The 4,455-nt window shown below is 45.6% G+C and overlaps 1 protein-coding gene across 1 annotated transcript in view; it reads right to left on the bottom strand.

Annotated features, from left to right (window-relative positions):
• Positions 1–313: 313 nt before the first annotated feature.
• The window catches only part of LOC142968120 (uncharacterized), an 8,367-nt gene continuing 4,225 nt past the window's right edge, over positions 314–4,455 (bottom strand). Inside the window, exon 2 of the mRNA XM_076107880.1 lies at positions 314–3,217. Within this exon, the coding sequence (XP_075963995.1) occupies positions 2,217–3,161 (945 nt within the window). The 5' untranslated portion in view covers positions 3,162–3,217 and the 3' untranslated portion in view covers positions 314–2,216. The remainder of the gene's footprint in view (positions 3,218–4,455) is intronic.

Genomic DNA, 4,455 nt, shown 5'->3' on the forward strand with positions numbered 1-4,455 from the left:
CCTTCAGTGTTGTCCTACTACAGTTGAATCACCTCCTAATAACCTCATTATGACGCCACAGCTACAGGTTATTATTTGTTTCGTTTAAAAATGAAGCTCAACATCTACAAATACATTAACTGCAGAGTGCAGATACATGAATATGCGCATGACGAAACACGCATTCCACCACACACTCAAGAGCACGGGCCATTCAAATATTATTCAAATCAGTGGGAACAATATTAACCATATCATAAAAACGACATGATAGACAAATTAACACAGTAGTAACGCTCCTATCACTCCCTCCAGGAAATACACGACACCTTAGTTCTTGTTACTGATGGATTTATTCGTCTGTCAACACCGAGAGGGAAAATCAGTCCACTTGAAAACACATGAATCTTCAAAGATGATCACTTTAACTTAACTTTAACACTTTTGTGAAGGATTTCAGTATTAAAAACATTATAAGCATGATTAAATAGCACCCCAAAGTGGTGAGTAGAAGTGTCACAATAATAAGAAAGTCAAAATATGGTAAAATGTCACAATATATATTTACTTATGGAATGTATAATATGTTTACAGTATGTTTACCATAGAAGTGCTAAGCCATAAAAGACAATCATTGAATGTATTAAACTGTGAAAAATAGCCAAGGGACAGACAGGGATTTTGAGACATGCATTGCAGAGACCACCAGGACCAGAGGAGGAGTCCGGACGACTTCAACCAAACACTGAGATGATAACTGCCCGAAGCCAGGAGGGGCTATTGAATTTCGGCCAATCACAGAGGCTGATACTGGACATATAAACTTTCGGACTTTTAAATATAGGATAGTTCCAGAGGGTTTTTGCTTCAGTTCGCGCCATTACCACTCTGAAGTTGACCAGCTGGGCTGGCCTATTAGGTGGGCCTTGTGAGAACTCTGCCCCGTGGGACATATTGATATCGATAGAGTAATTCAGTTTGCAACTGTTCAAGCTTCTCTTGTTTATTAAATACTTTTTGATTGTAAACCGGATCCAGTTCATTTTTGGTGCGACTTCGCTGCCGAAGGTTTGCAGCAGCGAAAGTCCAGCGGTCTGGGTATCCCCTGAAAAGATCTAGCTCCAACACTTTGCGCGGAGTATATAGACTTCTGCCGCTTCACATGTCTTCTTGTTGCTGTGAACCAGTGGTGGGTCGTCAGGGCCAGCAAAGCCTTCTCTGCTGGCCTAGAGAATCACAAAGTTATAGCTATTTTAAAATGTAATTATTTTTCATAAATACAGTACATGTATTCTAAATATTATTTCCCATTAGCTAAATATCTCATTGCATAGCTACCGTCTTCCTCAGTTGGCCTGCTTAAAGCGCAGCTTGTTTTAAGTAGAGCTTTTATCCAATCAGATTTCGCCCCTATGCTGTTGCTAGGTTAAAAAAATCTTCCTGGAGGCCTTCAGAATTACAAGTGAATCCCTTTGCAGTTTAAGTAAATGGGGACGATATTGTTGATTGTCATAGTCTTCAACCAATCAGATTTTTAGTTTGACATGTTGGACGTATTCTTTGACATGTCAGAGCCTGCTAGCTGGCCTAGCCATACGTGATTGTTCAGTGTGCTAGCGTGACATGTTGGGCGGTGACAATCCCAATATCTACTGCCTCTGTCGAGCGGACATTTTCAGCCCTCAAACACATTAAAACGTATTCAGGAAATACAACTGGGGAGGCTCGACTGTCATCACTGGCGTCCATGAATCGAGAATTACTTCTTACTGGAACTAAAACGCACTGATGTACTGAATAACCGTGAGATTAAACTCTTTGTTAACAAAGAAAGGAGGATGGACTTTGTCTTTAAGTTAACAACAGCTTTGGTAAATTAACTGCTTTTGTTTTTACATCTGCAGTAGCTTTAATATGCTTGTTTATATATTATTATTTGTACAACTTGTTTTTATGAATATGGATTTTTGTTTGGTTTTATATGCGATAGGAACTATTGTTACGTCCTATGTTGTATTACTCAATTGGTGTATCAATTATTTTATAGAAAAATAGAGATATATGTTTTGGGTGTAGTATGTCTCGGACATTTTTGGCGGATACCTCAACAATATGAAGCATGTTGTTAGTACAACCACAGCAGCTCTTAGTTGATATGTTGATGTCACGAAGGAATGAGATGCTCCAGTGTGTTAACGGTCACGTTCTTCTGGTCTTCAGATCCGTCAGCCTCTCTCTCATTGGACATTAAAGGAGCCTCTTTGATCAACCAGATTCTGCAGGTTTTGACTGACGTCCCTGAAGTACAGCTGGATCTCAACCTTCTGTCTGTCGTACCTTCGATCATAATAAACCTCGAAATATTTCTCGACGGGGATATTGTCCTCAAGATCGTGCCGCACTGAATCTTCATCCACCAGAAATCTCCACCTGATTTCCATGTAGGCTTGAATATCCTTGAATTTGCACTTTGCCCGGACCATCTTTTTGTGCTCGGTGAGCAGCGTCTCCAGGTCGCTCTGGTAAGTCGAGAGGAGTGTCACTACGGGGTTGCAGGTCCGAATCCCTCCGAGTCTCACCAGGTGAATCAGCATCTGGATGTGGAAGGCCGCCCCGTTCACCCAGGCCTTCAGAGCCGAGGACGACATGTGCCCGTCCCTCACCATGGAGTTCTTCAGCTTGGTGAGGGCGGCACTCAGCAGGTACTCGATCCGCTCGATGTCACCCGTCAGCTTGTTGTTGTCGCAAAGGTGCATCACGCATCTCTTCAGGCACTCATCGATCTGATCCCAGACCTCCAAGGCCTTCTCATCGGCAAACACACTTCGCAGAGCGTTCTTCATGCTCTCCTCGGGAGGACTGAAGGTAACTGTGTCGATGTAGATAGCGACGGCCAACGCGCCAAGTCCGGCCAGTACCGAAGCTGATGTTAAGCCAGCTATCTTCTCCGCCAGACTCTTGATCCAGTCCGGGGCACAGTCGCCCGCCTCCATCTTCCTCTTCTCGTAGTGTTGTCTCAGACCGTCTGAAGCAGAAAGACTGGTGAATATCACAATGCTCTTGTCTACGGTCATATCTAGACCCTTGGGGAGTTTCTTCCTGAAATCGTCCAGTTTTTTCTCCTTCTCCATCTTCGCTCTACTCTCGTTAAGCCTACTCAAGTCATCCAGATAGTTACCCATCGTCTTGTTCTCAGGATCAGATCAAAGATGGAGGCTGTAGATTTTGTGTACAAACACTGCAACAAACAAAAACAACATACAGTGAACATTTTCCTCCAAATTTAATCATAAAAACAAATTAAAGCTGCAAGCAGCATTGATCGGACCCCCGCGTCGTGCATTTCTGACCATCATACACTGCGTGCACTAGTTAGACGTATTTCCTGTGTTGAACTCGCTCGCTTGAATTCGCTCGCATGACTTCTCTTACCATTGTTATGCCGATGACACCCAGCTGGTCTTGTCATTTCCCCCTGGGGACACTCAAGTGGAGGCACGCATCGCTGCGTGCTTGGCTGACATCTCGAAGTGGATGACAACACACCACCTCAAGCTCAACCTGGACAAAACCGAGCTACTGTTCCTCCCGGGGAAGGGTTGCCCGCACCGAGACCTGTCCATCACCATTGATGATACCGTGGTGACGCCAACTCGAACTGCGAGAAACCTGGGTGTGACCCTGGACGACCAACTGTCGTTCTCAGCAAACATTGCATCGGTTACACGCTCCTGCAGATTCCTGCTCTACAACATCAGGAGGATTCGCCCCTTCCTCACTGATGAGACGGCGCAGGTGCTCATCCAGGCTCTTGTCATCTCCCGCCTGGACTACTGCAACTCTCTACTTGCCGGAGCCCCGGCGTCGGCCATTAGACCTCTGGAGCTTGTCCAGAAAGCTGCAGCTCGCCTGGTGTTCAATCGCCCTAAGTTGTCCCACACAAGTTCCCTTCTCCGTTCTCTACACTGGCTCCCTGTAAGAGCTAGCATCCAGTTTAAGACTCTGGTGCTAGCCTACAGGGCAGCGAAAGGAACAGCTCCTTCCTATCTCCAGGCCATGGTCAAGCCCTACACCCCCGCCCGACCACTTCGCTCTGCTACCTCGGGGCGACTGGTTGCCCCGTCGCTCAGAGGTCCCTGCGGCCGATCGACCCGGTCGCGGCTGTTTTCTGTCCTGGCCCCTCAGTGGTGGAATGAACTCCCCACTGACGTCAGGACGGCAGAGTCGCTGCCCATCTTTCGGTGCAGGCTGAAAACTCACCTCTTCAAGAAGGCCTACCCTTAGCCTTCCGCTTAGCACTTACTTAGCATCCATTGTATTCATACTAGCTTATTGCACTTATCGTTTTCATATTAGTTTGTGGCACTTATTGCATTTGTTTGTTTCTGCACTGTACTTTGGCGCTGGTTTATACTCTTAGATGCTTGTTTGAGGAAAGGACATGCACTTATTACTTCTGGTGACTAGTTGTTCTCT

The sequence above is a fragment of the Anarhichas minor genome, unplaced genomic scaffold, assembly GCF_050575085.1.
Source record: "Anarhichas minor isolate MPS153535 unplaced genomic scaffold, ASM5057508v1 ptg000040l, whole genome shotgun sequence".
NCBI lineage: Eukaryota > Metazoa > Chordata > Actinopteri > Perciformes > Anarhichadidae > Anarhichas > Anarhichas minor.